Genomic DNA, 19,287 nt, shown 5'->3' on the forward strand with positions numbered 1-19,287 from the left:
TTTTTTCCCTCCCTACTTCTTTCCAGTTTTCTTTAGGTAGTTGTTTTTTTGTTTTGTTTTGTTTTTGCTATCCTTTAAAATTCAGTTCTTGGCTGCCCTTTCTGATTGTACAGTCTTGCTGGGAAATTCTGATCCCTACCTCTACTCCCATTTCATTTAGCCAGCACCATAAACCCAAGACTTCAAAATCTTGAGAGCCTGATCAGGTCATTCTATCATCTTATAGAAGCTGTGCATTGAACTCATGCCTCTTCTACGAGGAACTCACATGCTGCCTTTTCAAAAGTGTTTGAGCATCCTGTATGCCCTGGAAATCAGCACAGGGTATCTAAAACTTGATGTTTTGAGGGTCTTGGTTCTCATTCTAGATGTGTCACTCATTAGTGACACATCTCAAATAAGTCAACGTCAAATAAGTCACATAGTCCCCAGAACTAGAAGAGTATGGCATAGATATAGGGTAGAGGTTTGTCTGCACACATTGAAACCACTATGTGTGTAGGGTTTTATGTGCGTGACTGTACCTTTCTCTTTCCTTCCCTTCCCTTCCCTTCCCTTCCCTTCCCTTCTGTCTGTTGGGGTGACTCTTCAGAGCAGAGTTTCTGACAGTTTATGGACACTGACCCCCTCTGCCCCAGAGGCAACCAAAGTAATCATCCCTTTACTTCAGATACCACACAGATATTGTCATTTTCTAGGTGGGATTGTCATGAAGGAAGCTGGTAAGCACTGTTTTGGTCTAACAAGTAATAAGAACCAGTGATAGGTCCTCTATGGTTTATAATTTGCTCTGCTCATTCTTGTAAAGACCCCCCTCTCTGTCATCTTTCCCTCAGTAGTATGGTGGTGACTGCACCTCTGTGATAGTCTGTTCTCCAGGCTTCTGGGGAAGTGCTGCCAGTTACTGTACTGTTTTCTAGTGCTCACACTGTGCATTCACTGTGCTAGGTTTTTAAGGTTCATAATATTACCTCAACACTGTGAAAGCTTTATACTTAACCCATAGCTAGACTGGCAGGCTTGATTTATCTTAGCCTGTTAATTTCCTTTAAAATAAGAATATTCTTTCCAAGATTCCATAGATTTTTGCCTTTCATTATTGATTTTATGTTTAGGTAGTATTGGATAAAGTAATTATAAATGGCCTTTTATGAGGTTAGGAAAAAAGTACCTGATTATTTCTGACTAAATCTTTTAAAGATACAAGGAATGTTTAATCATTACAAAGAACACATGGAAAAAATATGGACATTATGTAGCAGAGCAAGTTTGAAAACACTTAATACCTATTTTTTAAAGATCCTAATCTTTTGAACTTTGTTAATATTTAATTTTATTCCATGATTGTCAATATTATTTGTCCTCTTTTTAATTTATGAAAAGAATTTTAATTAAAACAGCATTTCATTTTGTATATGTTAATTTGAAATGTAAATATACTTATTTTCTTTTTCACATATTATCCAAAGGCTGCAAGCTTGGAGTGGAAGAATAAAGAGAATCAGGATACTGGTTTTAAATTTCTTTTTACATTGTTTCGAAAGTATTATCTTCCTCATTTATTTCCATCATTTACTAAGTTAACAAATATCTACAAACCTGTACTTGGTAAGTACTGTTTGACGTGTATATAGGCAACATTCATAGGAAAGCTGTACAGTCTCTTTCATAGTGACTTTTTAATATTTTAAAGTAATCAATGTATTCTTATATTAAATGATAACTTTATTGTGCAAAGTTTAAAGTTTCCTAATAAGTGATTTTAATTACGTACACTAAGATATACATCATCTCCTAGCAATAATGGGAACCGTGACTCCTATACTCAAAAATAATGTAAAACACATCATGAACTGTCTCACCCTTTGAAGATAACCTGCATTTTTCCTTGTATTCCTTGCTTTATACCCAAAGCTTCTTACTCTCAAGATGGCTGGCATTCTTTCTTGATTGTTTCTTACTTTACCCCAATGGATGTCTCTCCCTTGAAACAGCCTGTATTCTCCCTCAAATATATGTGTGCTTTCCTAAATAAATCTTTATCTTTGAAAAAAAAATCATGATTTTTTTTTTGTGTAAATTATATTTGCCATCTCTTAATGTAAAAATTCCATTCCCAAAGTCTCCCCTTCTGGGTGGTAGGTTGTGGTACCCTAGAACTTGCTCAGTGACCAGACAGGCCAGACCAGAGCACACAGCTGCCCATAGTATGCCCTTTTATACTGGGTCTTTTATCCAGCAGATACTACTGACAGTTGCTTATGGAGGACAGATGTTTGGGTTATTGGACAATCTAGGAATAGCAAGTCCCTTGTTTGAGGGGGTAGGAAACATAAGGCAATTTCTAATTTAGCACCTAAAGTTTTCCTTCCATAAAAAATGAGGATTCACAGGACAGAAGCATCCCTTAGAGTAGTGAAAGTGGGGGAAGGGGGACAAATCTTCTTATTATTATCTGAGGCTAAATTAGTTCATGAATATTCAAGATAGCTTTGGAGGAGAAAAGGTCATTAGGAGCATTACTCCTACTGTGGGACATGACTAACTAATTCATTTGTCTTTGCTGTGCATTTTTATCTGTGTGCATACACATATATGGTTGCACACTTACATGTGCACACACTCAGGCACAGGGAGAGTAGCTGGAGCTTGGACATTTGGAAAGATATAAAAATGACTTTTAATCATACTAGGGTTCTATTTTGTTAGCTATGTTATGTGTGGATTTTTTAAAAATTTTCTTGATTCTTCAATTTAGTTTATATTCATAGTACATTGTTACTATTACTAGGTTGAAATTTTTTATTGAAAATATCTTTTCTGCTTCGTTCAGGTACTCCAGGAGTACAAAAATTAGTTAAGAGAGAGAGTTGAATTTATGGCAAGTAATATATTAAATCTGGTACCATATGATTTTCATATTGATGAAGGAATTTAAAGAATGAGAAATGGACCTCTTTATTAATTCTTTGGAAGATGTGGTATCTTATATCTCAAAGATGAAATGTTCTGAATTCTTAGACATCAAATATATTATAGGGATTCTGTTTTCTTGGATTCACCTAAAGGGAAAAGGGTAGAAAAACTTAAGTTCAGTAGGTTTAGTCAGTGCTGTGTTGGCTATTAAAATACTTAAAAAGATTGTTTTTCTAAAGTGCCTATATACTTTTAACATGTTACAGTCAGAAAATGAGATTAAATTAGGTATGTGACCAGATTATATTATAGTCCCATATAATTTCTCAAATTTATTAAAAAAGCTATTAGCTTAATTTTTCCATAGCTCTATATAGACAATAACAGTCACCTCTTCTTGGTCAGATTGCAAGACAGTTAGCAATGAGCCTACGAAAAGGTGCTATTTCTGCATCTTCATTCTTAGTTGCTATACAGATAACTAACCTAATCAATACTCTGTTCTTTTTTTTTTTTCTTCCAGACATCCCCCATTTAAGACCAAAGCCAGTGTATATTACTACAACTCGAGATAATGAAAGCATTTACAGTACAAAAATTCCATACATGGCAGCTCGTGTGGTTTTTATTAAGTGGGTTGTAACATTCTTTTTGGAAAAAAAGTATCTAACTGCAACACAGAACACTAAAAATGGAGTTGATGTATTGCCGAAAATCATTCAGGTATGCCAATCAAAATACATAACTAAAGTAATTGATTAATAGAATTATAATTCTTGGAGGTTTTTGGATTATTGTCCCACCCTGTCTATAATGTTAGGATTTCCAAGGGAGTCAGAAACACTTACTATATGCTATTGAAATTGCCATAACAGGAAATTTCACTGGCGAGGAAAGCATTCTAAGAAGACGGCTGTTGTGTACACTCTCCTGGTTCTCCCTCATTCCTACTCCTTTACTCAAGTTTCTGTAACCTCTGATGAGTATGAGTACAGTGGACCATTCTGCTTTCATCAATCACCAGCACCTAGAAGTCTCTCAGGACATATGCAGATGGCTCATGCTATTAAGTTCCCATTGCATATCAGGGGAGGGAATGAATGAGCAGCTTAGGATTCTAGGATGGTTATTGTGCTATAATAGGATGCCTACAAGGGAAGACTACCTCTCCTTGAGGCTTTCTGAAAAGATCTAATGTCAGGCCTGCTTTTTCTCTTGGTCTTGGTCAGAAACAGATGGGGGCTTTTCCAGGCTGAGTGGTGCCGCAGTCTGTCTGGGCACAAAATAACCAAGCCACCACACCGCCTTGTAGATTCAAACAGCAATTCTTTATTCCCGAGAACTCTCACTGACACTCTACACGCATGTTCTGGGGAAAATACACTCCCTCCACCGGGCTCTGTGTACCAATTCTCTCAGAACCCCAGGAGAACTCAACGGGAACTCAAGGAGCGGGTGCCTGAGGCAGCAGGATACGCCCTATTCCCAGCAGGATCCACCCTAAACCTGGAGCCACCCTAATCCAGCAGGGTCACCTTTCAACCAAAAATGCCATGGTTCCTACTTGGCTATGGCTCTCAGCAAGTTGGTTAGGGACTATGTGCTGAGGGGGGTCATGGTTTTGTGTGTGTTGTTGTTTAGTGTCCCCAAAAACAAGGACAGTAAATGTGGTGCACTAATTTTAGGTTTGCTGCTGCTGTGGAGTTCCCAGAAGTATAACCTGGGCTTCATCTGGGACCATACAAGCTTGACAGGCAAATAAGTGGCTCATATGCTAGTAGGTCATTAGGGCCTTGATGAAAGGACATGAAGTCTAATAGAGCATGTGGCTCCATTGAAGAGGACTCACTGAAAAGCTAGAGAGAAGTTCATTGTCAGAAGACTCTAAGGGAGAAGCAGTTACAATAAGAACAGCAAAAGGCTTGCTGAAAGAAAGTTTAAAAACTGAAAAAGTCACAATTTAAAATTTTAGTGAATAAAATGAAAATGGAAATGATCACTACCAAGAACAAAATTGGCTTTCTGAAGAAATGTCTTATAACATTGAGTAAAACTTTAGACAGAAATCAGAAATGAATAAATAAAACCCGAGGGAAGGTCCAGACCTACCTTAAAAAATTGTAGCACAAGGAGAAAAGAATGAGGAGTAATAATTGAACAAATAAGTATACTTGAGGTGAAAAAAACAAAGACATGTCTCCAAGGACTTTTGAGTCCCAGGAAAAATTAACAAAACAGACTTTCATGGATTAAGAAAAATTATACACATTTCCAGATGGAAACCATAGGTTACTTAAAACGAAACTGAGATTAGCATCTAATATCTAATCAAATGTGCACCCCTGGAAGCTGGAAATACACCCATGTTCCTTCTGCTCTGTCACCGAAAGGATGATCAGTCAGGATCAAAGAAGATATTTAATAAATATGGTGTTAGTGTAAGTGCTTAGAACCTTGCCTCTTATGACATACCTAAGCAAATGTCAGATTGGTTAAAGGTATACAATAAAAGCCAAATAACAATCCTCTTAAACCAGGGATTTAAGAGAAAGTCTATGGAAATTTTTAAAATTGGGGACTAATAGACTACCTTAAATAGAAATAAGACTTAGATGCTATAGAAGAAATCAAGTTTGAATTTATTTAAAAAATAGAGAAAGCTTTATATGTCTGAAGATAAAATAAAGTCAAATCCAAGCAATAGACTGTTAAGTGACAACACCCTCTTAAATGAGTCAATATCTCTATGAAGACAAATAGAATTGAGAGTGGACAAAGGAGATGAAAATGCGGCTTGCAGAAAAAGGGAATTCAGTCGCCCTGAATTTCACCAGCAGTCATGGAAATGCGATTAGTTCTGAACCAAGATGAGATATCTTTATTTACTTAGAAGGAAACAAAAATCTGTATCAAGTTATATATTAAAAACTCAGTTGCACTTTTTAGTATGTTTTACATGATGTGATTGTCACTGATTAAAAAATCTATTCTCTCCATCTTAAAAAGATTGTAAAGCCATCACCTGTATTTAGTCAAAATAACTTGCTTATTCTTGAAAACTACATGTGTATGGAAGGAGATAGAAGGAACAGCAAATTAAACACTGCTTCAAGTTTTTTTTTTTCTTGGTTGTCTCCTTGCAATTGCAAGTCATCTAACTTTTATTATTTAGCTTTTTTAAGTGTCTTAAGAGTTGGACTTCCTGAATCAATTGGATGGTTCCTAATGACAAAAGAAGATACCACCAACCCAACTGTCTTAAACATAAAAGAAACATTTTAATTCTACTAAAAAGAAGTGCATGGTAAAACTGATAGAATATAGTTAACTCACACTTTCTCACTGATTCTCTGTGGTTATTCTCTTCTCCATTCTGCTTTTCCCCTCCAGTTGTTTTGTCCATAGCTTCCCCCATGATTGTAAGACAGTTGCCAGCAGCTGGGACACTACTCTCCTGTTATATTTAGAGGGAGTCTAGGAATATATAGTCTTTCTCTTTTGTCTGGATGGAACATTTTAATTTACCTGCCCTGTAACAATAATGCTGATTGGATTAAATCCAGCTCAGTAAATGGACCAAGAATTGCCATGATTGGCTTCTATGAAACTAATGCTTTTTGATACTTTGGGTTCGGCTTCCTTTGAGTCTCTGGGCTGCAAGGAAGGAGACACACACAGCCTGGAGGCTCTGTTCGGGAGGTGGGATAGGTGCCAGCAAATATACCCCATGTCCCCCTTGCCACCATACCCTGTTGATAGTTGAATCACAGGAAGAGACTGTCAGATCAGGCAGGGAGGCTTTATTGAGATATCACTCCCGGGCGGAACTCGATCAGACCCACAGAGGGGACAGGGGAAGGGTCTGAGGAGAAACCGCATGGAAGCTCAATAGGACTGGACTTTTATGGGGCTTACAGTAGGAAGGGAAGGGCTTAGGACAGGAAAAGGTGTTTCTAGGGCCCCTTGCCCCCTTGGAGTTGGTCAGGGGAGTTGGCTGAACTCCAGGATTGGCCAGGGAGTCCTGTTGATTGACAGGCATTAGTCAGGAGGTCTGGCTGATTGACAGGGAAGGATTGACAGGCGTTAGTCAGGAGATCTGGCTGATTGACAGGCGTTTCCGCCAGCATCTGATTGATGTTCTTTTCCGGCATGGGCTGCTTTGTTCTAAGTTGCCACTAAGTCACCACTAAGTCGGCACCAAGTCGCTGCCACCCACCTAACAGAGACCATCACTCTTCCTTACACTAAGCTGTTACATTAGTTTTCTATTGCCAGTGTAGCAAACTACCACAAGTTTAATGGTTTGGAATAATACAGTTTTATTATTTTATAGTTCTCGAAATCTGAAATTCAAAATCGGTGCCAGGCATTTTAAGGCCTTTGTTTCTTTTGGAGCTCTTTGGAAGATTCCTGTTTTCTTGCCCTGTCCTTTTTTCTAGAAGCTGCTGCATTTCTTGGCACACAAGGAAAAGTGCATCATATCACTTTTCCTCCCTCCATTTTTATCATCACAATACCTCCTTTGTCTCTGGTCCTCTTGCCTCCCTCTTATAAGGACCTTTGATTCCATCAGGGCAATTTGGATATACAAAATAATTTCCTAATCCCTACCTTCTTAATTTAGTCACTAGATCCTTTTTACCATATAAGGTCCTACAGTCACAGATTCTAAGGATTGAGAAATGGATATCTTTGGGAGGGGGGCAAATGTTATTAAGCCCACGTCAGTTGTCTCCTGTATTCCCTTCTCTGCCCTGCAGTTTTGTTTCCCACCTCATCCCACATGTCTGTTGATTTCCACTTTTCATTTACATTGTATAGGAGAAAAAACAGCAGTTTAAACAATGTAATACTAAACCCTAGAAATAAGGTTGCCGAAGTAAAGCACATTGTACTTATCTCCTGAAGTTTTTGTTTGGAATTTAAAACTTGATACTAGTTTTACCCATCTTTTGAGCATTTTTCTCTGGTGATTGAAAACCTCATTTCAAACAGTATACTGCTCTTTTAAAAGACCTTCAAAATTTCATGACTGCTTTTTCTATTTCTATGAGGAATGTCATTGGGATTTGGAACAGAATTTCATTACATTTTTATAGTTGTTTTGGTAGTATGGTCATTTTGATAATATTAATTCTGCTTATCCAAGAGCAAGGTAGATCTTTTTATCTTTTAAGGTTTTCTTTGATTTCTTTCTTTAGGGTGCTGTAATTTTCATTATATAGATCTTTCACCTCTTTTGTGGAATCCCAAGTATTTTACTTTTTTTGATGCTATTGTAAATGGGGTGGTTTTCCTCGTTTCCATTTCTGAGGATTTGTCACTGATTAACAGAAATGCATTTGATTTATGGGTGTTGATTATATATCCTGCTACTTTGCTGAATTCATTTACTAGTTCTAGAAGTTTTCTGGTAGAACTTTTAAGGTTTTCTAGGTATAGAATCATATCATCAGCAAATAGTGCCAATTTGAATTCTTCTTTTCCTCGGTGTATTCCTTTAATTTCTTTCGTCTGTCTAATTGCTCTGGCCAGTGTTTCAAGAACTATGTTAAATAGAAATGGTGAAAAAATACATCCCTGTCTTGTTCCAGTTTTTAGAGGGAATGCCTTCAATTTTTCTACATTTAGAATGATGTTGGCCAGGGCTTAGCATAGATAGCCTTTATAATGTTGAGATATGTTCCTGTTTTCCCTAATTTTTCTAGTGTTTTGAACATGAAGGGGTGCTGTATTTTGTCAAATGTTTTTTTCTGCATCTATTGAGCAATCCTTAGCAGGAAGAGTGAAGCAGGTGGCATCACTATACCAGAATTTAAACTATACTACAGGGCAATAGTAACAAAAACAGCATGGTGTTGGCACCAAAACAGACTTGTAGACTAATGGTATAGAATAGAGGACACAGAGACTAACCCACATAATTACAATTATCTTATATTAGACAAAGGCGCCAAAAACTCACATTGTAGAAAATATAGCTTCTTCAACAAATGGTGCTAGGAAAACTGGAAATCCATAGGCAACAAAATGAAATTAAACCCCTATCTCTCACCATGCACAAATCTCAACTCAAAATGGATCAAGGACCTAGGAATTAAACCAGAGACCTGTGTCTAAGAGAAGAAAAAGCAGGCCCTAATCTCCATCATGTGAGTGAGGCCCAAGGTTCCTTAGTAAGACTCCTTTGCTGCAAGAATTAAAATCAAGAATCAATAAATGGTATGGACTCAACCTAAAAAGTTTCTTCTCAGCAAAAGAAAAAAAAATCTGTGAGGTGAATAGAGAGCAACATATTGGGAGCAAATTTTTACCTCTTTCACATCAGATAGAACACTAATCTTTAAGGTATATAAAGAACTCAAAAAGCTAAGCACCAAAAAAAACAAATAACCCAGTCAATAAATGGGCCAAAGACCTGACTGAACAGAAACTTCTCAGAAGATGATATACAATCAGTTAACAAATGTATGAAAAAAATGTTCATCATCTCTAGCAATTAAAGAAATGTAAATGAAAACTAAGCTCTAAGATTTCATCTCACTCCAGTAAAGAATGACAGCTATTATGAATACAAACAACAGTAAGTGTTGGCAAGGATGTGGGGAAAAAGGTATACTCATACACCGCTGCTGGGACTGCAAATTGGTGCAGCCAATATGGAAAACGGTATGGAGATTTCTTGGAAAATTGGGAATGGAACCACCATTTGACTCAGCTATCCCTCTCCTTGGTCTATACCCAAAGGACTTAGAAACAGCATACTACGGGGACACAGCCCTATCAATGTTTATAGCAGCACAATTCACAATAGCTAAACTGTGGAACCAACCTAGATGCCCTTCAGTAGTTGAATGGATAAAAAAAAATGTGGCATATATACATTGAATATTACTCAGCAAAAAAAGAGAATAAAATCATGGCATTTGCAGGTAATGGTTGGAGTTTAGAGAAGATAATGCTAAATGAAGTTAGCCAATCCCCCCCTCAAAAAAATGCTGAATGTTTTCTCTGATATAAGAAGGCTGTTTCATAGTGAGGTAGTGAGGGGGAACATGGGAATAATAGATGAACTCTAGATAGGGAAGAGGGGTGGGAGGGGAAGGGAGTGGGCATGGGGTTAGAAATGATGGTGAAATGTGATGGATATCATTATCCAAAGTACTTGTATGAAGACACGAATTGGTGTGAATATACTTTGTATACAACCAGAGATATAAAAAATTGTGCTCTATATGTGTAATAAGAATTATAATACATTGCACTGCCATATATAAATAAAAAAATTACTTAAAATAAATAAATCCTTGCTTTGGAAAAAAAAAAAAGACCTTAAAAACAGTATTTTTAAGTACCGCTTCAAAATAGTTCATGTTTTTGCCACTTTGTTAAAGGTGATATATGAGGTGTTCTTTTTTTTCCCCCAAAGTTATGAGAATACTTTTCTCTTGATCTACAACTAATACATTTGACAGCATTTTTTACCAGGGAGGGAAGGAATCAGTGTACCTTCTAGACTTCACTAAGTTACTTCTAGGTAAATATGGTTTAACAAATTTTCTTGTTTAGCGGCATCATTCCTGGGAGAGCAAAAATGCAGTCACTAGTATACTCCTTAATATGTTGTAGTAACAGTAAACCTATTTTTCAAATCTGAATGTTCTTGGTGCATCATTTCAGCTGAATTTTTTTAGTGAAGTATTATTAATTTCTTAGCAATTCATTTTTATTTGAGATAGAAGTACTGGTGATTTTTTTTATTGGTTGTTCAAAACATTACAGAGCTCTTGACATATCATATTTCATACATTAGATTCAAGTGGGTTATGAACTCCCATTTTTACCCCAAATACAGATTGCAGAATCACATCGGTTACACATCCACATTTTTACATAATGCCATATTAGTGACTGTTGTATTCTGCTACCTTTCCTATCCTCAACTATCCCCCCTCCCCTCCCCTCCCATCTTCTCTCTCTACCCCATCTACTGTAATTCATTTCTCTCCTTGTTTATTTTCCCATTCCCCTCACAACCTCTTATATGTAATTTTGTATAACAATGAGGGTCTCCTTCCATTTGCATGCAATTTCCCTTTTCTCTCCCTTTCCCTCCCACCTCATGTCTCTGTTTAATGTTAATCTTATCCTCCTGCTCTTCCTCCCTGCTCTGTTCTTAGTTACTCTCATTGTATCAAAGAAGACTTTTGGCATTTGTTTCTTAGGGATTGGCTAGCTTCACTTAGCATAATCTGCTCTAGTGCCATCCATTTCCCTGCAAATTCCATGATTTTGTCATTTTTTTAGTGCTGCGTAATACTCCATGGTGTATAAATGCCACATTTTTTTTATCCATTCATCTATTGAAGGGCATCGGGGTTGGTTCCACATTCTACAATTGTGAATTGTGCTGCTATGAACATCGATGTGGCAGAATCTCTGTAGTACGCTCTTTTAAGGTCTTCAGGTAATAGTCCTAGAAGGGCAATAGCTGGGTCAAATGGTGGTTCCATTCCCAGCTTTCCTAGGAATCTCCATACTGCTTTCCAAATTGGCCGTACCAATTTGCAGTCCCACCAGCAATGTACAAGAGTACCCTTTTCCCCACATCCTCGCCAGCACTTGTTGTTGTTTGACTTCAGAATGGCTGCCAATCTTACTGGAGTGAGATGGTATCTTAGGGTGGTTTTGATTTGCATTTCTCTGACTGCTAGAGATGGTGAGCATTTTTTCATGTACTTATTGATTGATTGTATGTCCTCTGAGAGGTGTCTGTTCAGGTCCTTGGCCCATTTGTTGATTGGGTTATTTGTTAACTTATTGTCTAATTTTTTTCAGTTCTTTGTATACTCTGGATATTAGGGCTTTATCTGAAGTGTGAGGAGTAAAAATTTGTTCCCATGATGTAGGCTCCCTATTTACCTCTCTTATTGTTTCTCTTGCTGAGAAAAAACTTTTTAGTTTAAGTAAGTCCCGTTTGTTGATTCTTGTTATTAACTCTTATGCTATGGGTGTCCTATTAAGGAATTTGGAGCCCGACCCCACAATATGTAGATGGGAGCCAACTTTTTCTTCTATCAGACGCAGAGTCTCTGATTTGATATCAAGCTCCTTGATCCATTTTGAGTTAACTTTTGTGCATGGTGAGAGGAGGGGATTCAGTTTCATTTTGTTGCATATGGATTTCCAGTTTTCGCAACACCATTTGTTGAAGATGCTATCCTTCCTCCATTGCATGCTTTTAGCCCCTTTATCAAATATAAGATAGTTGTAACTTTGTGGATTAGTCTCTGTGTCCTCTCTTCTGTACCATTGGTCCACCCGCCTGTTTTGGTACCAGTACCATGCTGTTTTTGTTACTATTGCTCTGTAATATAGTTTGAAATCCGGTATCGCTATACCACCTGACTCACACTTCCTGCTTAGAATTGCTTTTGCTATTCTGGGTCCTTTATTTTTCCATATGAATTTCATGATTGCTTTATCTATTTCTACAAGAAATGCCGTTGGGATTTTGATTGGCATTGCATTAAACCTATAGAGAACTTTTGGTAATATCGCCATTTTGATGATGTTAGTTCTGCCTATCCATGCACAGGGTACATTTTTCCATCTTCTAAGATCTTCTTCTACTTCTCTCTTTAGGGTTCTGTAGTTTTCATTGTATAAATCTTTCACCTCTTTTGTTAGGTTGATTCCCAAGTATTTTATTTTTTTTGAGGATATTGTGAATGGAGTGTTTTTCCTCATTTCCGTTTCAGAAGTTTTGTCACTGATATACAGAAATGCCTTTGATTTATGCGTGTTGATTTTATATCCTGCCACTTTGCTGAATTCATTTATTAGTTATAGTAGTTTTTTTGTAGACCCTTTGGGGTCTTCTAGGTATAGAATCATGTCATTCGCAAATAGTGATAATTTAAGTTCTTCTTTTCCTATTTTGATGCCTTTAATTTCTTTCGTCTAATTGCTCTGGCCAGTGTTTCGAGAACTATATTGAATAGAAGTGGTGATAGAGGGCATCCCTGTCTTGTTCCAGATTTTAGAGGGAATGCCTTCAATTTTTCTCCATTCAGAATGATGCTAGCCTGAGGCTTAGCATAGATAGCTTTTACAATGTTGAGGTAAGTTCCTGTTTTCCCTAGTTTTTCTAATGTTTTGAACATAAAGGGATGCTGTACTTTGTTGAATGCTTTTTCTGCGTCTATCGAGATGATCATATGGTTCTTATCTTTAAGTCTATTGATGTGGTGAATAACATTTATTGATTTCCGTATATTGAACCATCCTTGCATCCCAGGGATGAATCCTACTTGATCATGGTGCACAATTTTTTTGATGTGTTTTTGTATCCGATTCGCCAGAATTGTATTGAGGATTTTTGCATCTAGGTTCATTAGAAATATTGGTCTATAGTTTTCTTTCTTTGAGGTGTCTGTGTCTGGTTTCGGAATCAGGGTGATGTTGGCCTCATAGAATGAATTTGGAAGAGCTCCCTCTTTTTCTATTTCCTGAAATAACTTGAAAAGTATTGGTATTAATTCTTCTTTAAAGGTTTTGTAAAACTCCGCTGTATATCATCCGGTCCTGGGCTTTTCTTGGTTGGTAGTCCTTTGATTGCTTCTTCTATTTCATCCATTAATATTGGTCTGTTCAAATTGTGTGTATCCTCCTGACTGAGTCTGGCAAATCATATGACTTAAGAAATTTATCGATGTCTTCACTATCTTCTATTTTATTGGAATATAGGTTTTCAAAATAATTTCTAATTGTCTTCTGTATTTCTGTAGCATCTGTTGTGATATTGCCTTTTACATCTCGTATGTTAGTAATTTGAGTTCTCTCTCTTCTTCTCTTCGTTAGCATGGCTAAGGGTCTGTCGATCTTATTTATTTTTTCGAAGAACCAACTTTTAGTTTTGTTAATTTTTTCAATAGTTTCTTTTGTTTCAATTTCGTTGATTTCTGCTCTGATTTTAATTATTTCTTGCCTTCTGCTACATATGCTGTTGTTTTGCTCTTCCTTTTCTAGGGCTTTGAGATGAAGTGTAAACTCATTTATTTGTTGGTTTTTTCTTTTTTTGAGGAATGACCTCCAGGCGATGAATTTCCCTCTTAAAACTGCTTTCATTGTGTCCCATAGATTCCGATATGTTGTGTCTGTATTTTCATTTATCTCTAAGAATTTTTTGATTTCCTCCTTTATGTCTTCTGTAACCCATTGATCATTCAGTAACATATTGTTCATTTTCCATGTGATGTAGGATTTTTCCTTCCTTCTTTTATCATTGATTTCCAGTTTCATTCCATTATGATCAGATAAATTGCATGGTATTATCTCCACCCCTTTATATTTACTGAGGGTTGCCCTATGGCATAATATATGGTCTATTTTTGAGAAGGATCCATGTGCTGCTGAGAAAAAAGTATATCCCCTTGATGATGGTTGATATATTCTATATATGTCAGTTAAGTCTAGGTTATTGATTGTGATATTGAGTTCTATAATTTCTTTATTCAACTTTTGTTTGGAGGATCTGTCCAATGGTGAGAGAGGTGTGTTGAAGTCACTCATAATTATTGTGTTGTGGTCTATTTGATTCTTGAACTTGAGGAGAATTTGTTTTATGAACGTCGCAGCACCATTATTTGGTGCATAAATATTGATTATTGTTATGTCTTGTTGGTGAATGGTTCCTTTTAACAGTATATAATGTCCTTCCTTATCCCTTTTGATTAACTTAGTCTTGAAGTCGATTTTATTCGATATGAGGATGGCCACCCCTGCCTGCTTACGAGGACCGTGTGCGTGGTATATTTTTTCCCAACCTTTCACCTTCAGCCTGTGTATGTCTTTTCCAATCATATGTCTCCTGGAGGCAGCATATTGTTGGATTTGTTTTTTTAATCCATGTTACCAGCCTATGTCGCTTTATTGGAGAGTTTAAGCCATTAACGTTTAGAGTTACTATTGATATATGGTTTGTACTTCCAGCCATGTTTGATTATTTATGTTTTTTTTTTTTTAATTTAGTTTGTTTCTCCATGATTAGCTTCCCCCCCGCCCTCTGTCTTTACTGAGGCACTACCCACTGATGGTTTTGGTTATTGTTTTTCATTTCTTCCTCATGTAGTGTTTTGCTCAAGATGCTTTGCAATGCTGGTTTTCTGGCTGCAAATTCTTTTAACTTTTGTTTATCATGAAAGATTTTTATTTTGTTGTCGTACCTGAAGCTTAATTTTGCTGGATACAGAATTCTTGGTTGGCATCCATTGTCTTTCAGTGTTTGAAATACGTTGTTCCAGGATCTTCTCGCTTTCAGCGTGTGTGATGAAAAATCCGTTGTTAACCTTATTGGTTTACCCCTGAATGTAATCTGCCTCCTTTTCTTGTAGCTTTTAATATTTTCTCTTTGTTCTGTATATTGGATATCTTCATAACAATGTGTCTTGGCGTTGATCTACTGTGATTTTGTATGCTCGGTGTCCTGTATGCATCTACAATTTGTATATCCGTTTCCTTTTTTATTTCTGGAAAGTTTTCTGTAATTATTTCATTCAGCAGGTTACTCATTCCCTTGGTTTGAATCTCTATACCTTCCTCTATCCCGATGACTCTTAAGTTTCGTTTTTTTATGTTATCCCATATCTCTTGGATGTTTTTCTCGTGATTTTTTATCAGCCTTTCTGAGTTGGCTAGACTCTTTTCAAGATGATTATCTTGTCTTCATTATCTGACGTTCTGGCTTCTACTTGCTCCACTCTGTTAGTGATACTCTCAATTGAGTTTTTAATTTGGTTTTTAGTTTCCTTCATTTCTAGAATTATTGTTTGATTTTTTTTATAATCTCTATCTCCTGATAAAGATGCTTAACTTCTTCTTTTATCTGTTTATGTAATTCCATTTCAATGTGTTCTTTCACTGTTTGAATTTGCTGTCTTATATCCTCTTTAAGGTTCCATTCCATCTAAGGTATTCCTTGAGTTCTTCATATGACCATTTTTCTGATGACTCTAGGTCCTCCTGAATATTTAGGCTGTCCTGCATTGTTTGTACTCCTTTTCTTCCTTGCTTTTTCATGCTGCTCATGTTACTTCTTGTTCTGTTTGACTGCTGAGTTACTGTTTACTCCTATAAATTTATTTGATGCTTGGGAGGAAAGGTATTAGAAGGGAAGGGAAGAAGTCACTAAAGAGAATGAGAGTAAGCAGGTAGAATTCAAGGAAGAGGGAATAAGAAAATTGAAAAGAAATGAAAAGACATAAGAAAAAAAATAGAAAAGAAAAAAAGAAAAAAAATTTAAAAAAATAATAAAATAAATAAAAATTAAAATTTAAAAAAAAATTTAAAAACAACAACAAAAAAATGAAAATGAAAAAAAACCCAAATTAAAAAAAAATTAATAAATGCAGTCTTAGAGTTTCATTAACTTCTCTTCCAGGAGGTGGAGCTGTGCCCTCCGGGCCAAGCTTCTCCTCTCAATACGCGGGAACCAATCACTGTGCAGCAGCTCCTCCTCTCAGACTGGGCGGGTCACCAATCCTGAGTGCCTAGGGCCTTCTCTTGTGTCTAGTCACTTCCCCACTTTTCCTCAAGCCAGGCCCCCTCACCGGTGATGCTCACCACAATACTGGCTACACGCCAGGTCTGCTGCTCCCGGGAGCCCTGTTTTCATGAACAACTGGGCTCACTCTCCCTGTTTGCCATTCCCTTAGACCCTAAGTTTGTAGAGCTTGGGGCTGAGAACGCTCAGTGAAATTTGCTTGCCCTCCGGTAGCCACGCCCCCGGTAGCTGGTGCAAGAGACCTCAGTAGTCAGCACTGGCGGGAGCGGTAGCCAGGAGTTCCGCGCCGTGGGTCCCGTGCCACTCCTGATTCCCTCAGTCTGGCTATCGCGCTCATGGGAGAGCTGGGAGGGGCCCTTAAGGTTTCCCCGCTGTGTGGAGAGGGAAGGCTAGGGGGTTACACACCTGTCGCCGCTGGTTTCAATGAAGTTATCTCCTCCGCCGCATTCTGGTGACGTCAGTTCTCTGCCATGGTGGTATCCCATGCAAATGGCGACAGTTCGTTTCCCTTTGCCGGGTGACCAATGCAACGGGTGGGTCCTGACTGGCTCTCCCAAGCCCCGTTTCAATCCTGTGGCCACTGCCTATGAAGGCTCGGTTGCATATACCTCTGTAGGTGCAGAAGGGCCGACCAGTTGTTTCAGCGGGATCGTTTAGTGCTGAGTCACAGCAGTTTGTCTGCGAGAAGCAGGCGAACGGGAGCTTGAATTCAGCCGATCCGGGCTCGGTGTGTGTTCTGAGAGGCCCAGACTGTTCGCCCCAGATCCACGTCAGCTCAGCATTGCCTAGTGATCCTGAGCAAACAGCATTTAGACGGTTTACGACTCCCTATGCCCGCGCAGCTGAAGAGGTCAGAGACTTGATCTCTCCGCGCCCGCCGCCATGTTGGATCCCAGTACTGGTGATTTTTAAAAATCACCAAATCAGGCAAAATTTCAGCAACACTGCTTTGTATCAGTTCTAGATACACAGTAGTTAAACATTAAAGCCTAAAAAGCCTATCAGGGAATAAAAAAGAAAGTTTGATATGGCAAGGCAGTTGATCATATTTACTTATATGAGTTCTTTTCTTTCATTAATAAAATACCACTTTTACTAATTCTGAGCTAGCCCTTCATGATGACCCATGGGCTGTGGATTTCATGAAATTGTATTTCATGGAATAAGCAGTTAGAAAAAGTGAGTCCCACAAACTGACAAGTCTACAGGAATTTTTACATGTATTTGTTTACTATTGCTCTAGTGTTCTCTGTTGCTGTTAAACTCTACAAAGGCTTCAAATAAGCATTCAGGCAAATCAAGACAGGGATTGAGTGGCATGGGCATTGCCAGCAGAAAGCTTTCTTCATCCCCTTGTTTAATACTTACTTTGTGTGGGTGTTCTAAGCCTGCCTGGGAGCATAAGCTGTGGTGCTGAAAGGATACCAAGGTATCAAGGAGGGTTGAGAGGAAGGAAATAAGTGGTAACCTATATCATGCAGTGTCTGAGCCCTGGCAATGCTGGCCTGACCCAAATAAATGTTTGATTTTCTAAATAAAGCTTTTTCCCATGCCAAACAAGTAAAAGTCATCTTTGTATTGGCTGTGAGAATGAACTAATATGAAATAACAATTGAGAATCCTAGCTTGATTCTAATGGGTAGAAAATGAACTCTCTTTAGGACTAATTCTATTCATATTTATGTTAATCTTTGAAAAAGGGCAAGAAATGAGTAGTCTTAGATATTCAATTTGTCTTCAGTCTTACCACTTACTATAATTATGAATGTCAAAACATATAGATGATTTTGGAAAGTAGCTTTTAAAGCAGGACTGTGAACCATGAAAGGCTAAGGAAAGCATTTTATTAAGAGAAATAGTTTTTGTCTTATATGATAATGAGAAATCCATCTATGCTATTTCTGTTCCATTTGATAGAGCTTGTTTTTAAATGATTTGATACCTTTAAATACAATTCTTTAGGAACATTTAAGAAATTTATCATATTGATATGTTACAAATCATCTCAAATTTAGTAGCTTAAAACAGCAACCATTTTATCCTATTATTTCACAGTTTGAGTAAGGAAGTAGGGCAGTGTATGGTTTCATCTAGAGTTTCATCTAGCATTAACTGGGGTCACTGGGTAGAAATCTTTTTTTACTTTTTTTTAAAATTTATTTTACATGAGTCTATTATTATTATTATTATTTGCATTACAATTCTTAATACACCTTTATACCACAGTTTATCATATCTCTGTATACAAAATATGTTGATATCAAATTCATATCTTCATACATGTATTTTGTATAACTATGAGGGTCTCCTTCCACCATCCATGCAATTTTCCTTCTCCCTCTGTTTCCCTCCCACTCCTCTTCCCTAACTAGAAGTAATCTTCTTCCCATGCTCTTCCTCCCTACCTCATTTTGAGTCACCCCCCTTATATCAGAGAAGACATTCGGCATTTGTTTTTTGGGGGATTGGCCAACTTCACTTAGCATAATCTGCTCTACCGCCATCCATGTCCTACAAATGCCATGATCTTATTATTTTTTTAGTGCTGAGTAATATTCCATTGTGTATAAATGCCACATTTTTTTTCAATCATTCAGTGAAGGGCATCTAGGTTGGCTCCACAGTTTAGCTATTGTGAATTGTGCTGCTATAAACAGTGATGTGGCTGTGTCCTTGTAGTATGCTGTTTTTAGGTCCTTTGGGTATAGTCTGAGAAGAGGAATAGCTGAGTCAAATGGTGGTTCCATTCCCAGCTTTCCAAGGAATCTCCATACTGCTTTCCGTCTATATTTATTAGAGATATTGGC

The 19,287-nt window shown here is 37.4% G+C and overlaps 1 protein-coding gene across 6 annotated transcripts in view; it reads left to right on the top strand.

The window, feature by feature from the left end:
* The window catches only part of Ralgapa2 (Ral GTPase activating protein catalytic subunit alpha 2), a 325,786-nt gene that overhangs the window by 79,498 nt on the left and 227,001 nt on the right, over positions 1-19,287 (top strand). For 5 of the 6 annotated variants that reach the window (XR_011706732.1, XM_027955724.2, XM_071608692.1 and 2 more), the window contains exons 8-9: positions 1,470-1,608; positions 3,440-3,639. The exons of the other annotated variant lie outside the window; for it this stretch is intronic. Coding sequence is in view for 4 of the 5 variants with exons in the window: in XM_027955724.2 (XP_027811525.2) it covers positions 1,470-1,608; positions 3,440-3,639 (339 nt within the window). In the remaining variant the exon portion in view is untranslated. The remainder of the gene's footprint in view (positions 1-1,469; positions 1,609-3,439; positions 3,640-19,287) is intronic. 6 annotated transcript variants of the gene reach the window in all.

This window comes from Marmota flaviventris, chromosome 2 (assembly GCF_047511675.1).
Source record: "Marmota flaviventris isolate mMarFla1 chromosome 2, mMarFla1.hap1, whole genome shotgun sequence".
In the NCBI taxonomy this organism is placed as follows: Eukaryota; Metazoa; Chordata; class Mammalia; order Rodentia; family Sciuridae; genus Marmota; species Marmota flaviventris.